This window comes from Corvus brachyrhynchos, unplaced genomic scaffold (genome assembly GCF_000691975.1).
Source record: "Corvus brachyrhynchos isolate BGI_N302 unplaced genomic scaffold, ASM69197v1 scaffold10, whole genome shotgun sequence".
Taxonomy (NCBI): Eukaryota; Metazoa; Chordata; class Aves; order Passeriformes; family Corvidae; genus Corvus; species Corvus brachyrhynchos.
This window is the reverse complement of record NW_008236180.1, coordinates 3,236,232-3,238,265: the sequence shown is the minus strand read 5'-3', so window position 1 is coordinate 3,238,265 and position 2,034 is coordinate 3,236,232. Positions and strand designations below refer to the sequence as shown.

Sequence of the window (2,034 nt, the reverse complement as noted above, 5' to 3'; positions counted from 1 at the left end):
TTACTCCAACCTCATTATCCTCGCCGTGCCCAACAGGGTGAGCGGTCCCGGTGTGTGCCACCCACTGCCCGCTTGCCCACCCGCCGGCACTCACTGTCCTCCTTCCTTCCCGCTGCAGGATGCTGGCGAGGAGTCCTGTGCGCTCATCTGCCAGGTGTTCCAGATCATCTACGGCGACCAGAGCATCGAGTGTGTGGACCGCGCCGGGTACCACTACACCTCCACGCCCACACGGCCCTGGCTCTCCAGCAGGAGTGAGTGGCTGGGGACAGGAGCAGGAACACCAAGCGGGGTGGCATGGGGCTGATGGGTGGGGGTGCATGGGCACAGCATGGGGCTGAGAGGTGGGGGTACGTGGACACATCGTGGGGAGTTTGCTAAGAGATCTCAGCTCTCCCTCCCCAGGTGAGAGCTGCCGCACAGATGGGACATACGGCTACGATGCTGACTACAGCTGCTGCAGCTCCTTGTGAGTCTGCCTCCCCCAGGGTGCCCTGGACTGGCATGGGTGCCACTGGACCCGTGTGGGATACCCCTGCCCCTGGGTGGGTGCCCCTGCCTTTGGGTGGGTGCCAGTCCCAGCTGCAGTGATGCCCCAGCCCTACCTGATGGTGGATGCTGTGCAGTGGGTGGGGGCAGCTGGGCCCACGAGGTGTACAGGGACCCACTGACCCGTGTCCTCCCACAGCAATGGCTCCCACGAGACCTTTGAAGCGTATTACAGCGGCACCTCCTCACCCTCCTTCCACCGCTCCCACCACAGCCTGGCCACCGCTTGCAGCGGCAGCGACCAGAGTGGTGCGGGCCTGGAGCAACTGCAGGACTACATGGTGACGGTGAGGGCACAGGGACAGGCACGGGGACAAGCAGCAGGCCAGCAATGCCAGCAGCTGGGGCAGGGGGCAGCAGGCAGGTCTAGGCCCCCTGCACCAGAGAACAGCAGTGGGACACAGGGTGGTGGGCTGTGAGCTGTGTGCTGCCAGTGTCCCCAAGACCAACCTGTCCCCGTGTCACCACAGCTGCGCAACAAGCTGTCACCGCAGGAGATCCAGCAGTTTGCCATCCTGCTCCGCGAGTACCGGCTGGGGACGCCGGTGCAGGAATACTGCACCGAGCTCCTGCGCCTCTACGGGGACCGCAGGAAGTTCCTCCTCCTGGGTGAGTGTCTGCAGCCAACCCGTGTCACCCTGGTGATGTCTGTGTGTCCCTTGGGGACACGGTGCTGGTGCTGGGTGTGCTTCAGGGGATGTCAGGACCCCGTTGCTTAGTGGGGACAGGATGGGACAAACCTCCTGCCAGCAGCCAGTGGGGCTGGCATTGCACCCCAATGCTTCCGAGGTTTACTGTGCCTATGACAGGAATGAGGCCCTTCATCCCTGACCAAGACATCGGCTACTTTGAGACCTTCCTGGAGAGCATCGGGATCCGGGAGGGCGGGATCCTCACTGACAGCTTTGGCCGCATCAAGCGCAGCATGAGCAACACGTCGGCCTCGGCCGTGCGCAGCTACGACAGCTGGTCCCTGCGCTCCGAGTCCGAGTCCTTCAATCGCATGATCACCGACATCACCCACGACATTGAGGCACTGGCACGGGATGAGGAGGAGGAGGAGGAGGAGGAAGAGGACAACTACCTGTGAGCCAGTGCCAAAACCCAGCTGTCCCCTCCCTGCTCACTGATGTGGTGCTGCTCCTCCAGGACCAGATTCAGCAGGTGCCCAGCTCTGCCCCAGCACTAGGGAGGGTGCATTTGTCACCGTGGGAGGGGACAGGCCTCTGCACTGCCCTGTCAGCTCTTGTCAAGGCTGTTGGAATTACAGGGCAGCCATGGCCGTGGGGGAGACACATGTGCTGTAATTTCTGCAGATTTCAATTAAATGCTGGGGCTGGGAGCAGAGCAGGTTCTTCCCTGGGAAAGGCCCTGTCATGGTGCAGGGGCTGCTGCGGTGTGGGGGTGAGCTGGGGTGGGGGGCTGCTGGGCTGGGCTGGGCTGGGCTGGGCTGGACACCTCCCATTCCAGTGTCACATGGCGGTC

At 63.2% G+C, this 2,034-nt stretch overlaps 1 protein-coding gene across 1 annotated transcript in view; it reads left to right on the top strand.

Moving 5' to 3' along the window:
• The window catches only part of CCM2L (CCM2 like scaffolding protein), a 4,633-nt gene extending 2,737 nt beyond the window's left edge, over nt 1–1,896 (top strand). Inside the window, exons 5-10 of the mRNA XM_008635839.2 lie at nt 2–37; nt 119–254; nt 406–469; nt 689–836; nt 1,020–1,158; nt 1,359–1,896. Coding sequence (XP_008634061.1) covers nt 2–37; nt 119–254; nt 406–469; nt 689–836; nt 1,020–1,158; nt 1,359–1,639 — 804 coding nt within the window. The 3' untranslated portion in view covers nt 1,640–1,896. The remainder of the gene's footprint in view (nt 1; nt 38–118; nt 255–405; nt 470–688; nt 837–1,019; nt 1,159–1,358) is intronic.
• The last annotated feature ends 138 nt before the right edge of the window (nt 1,897–2,034 follow it).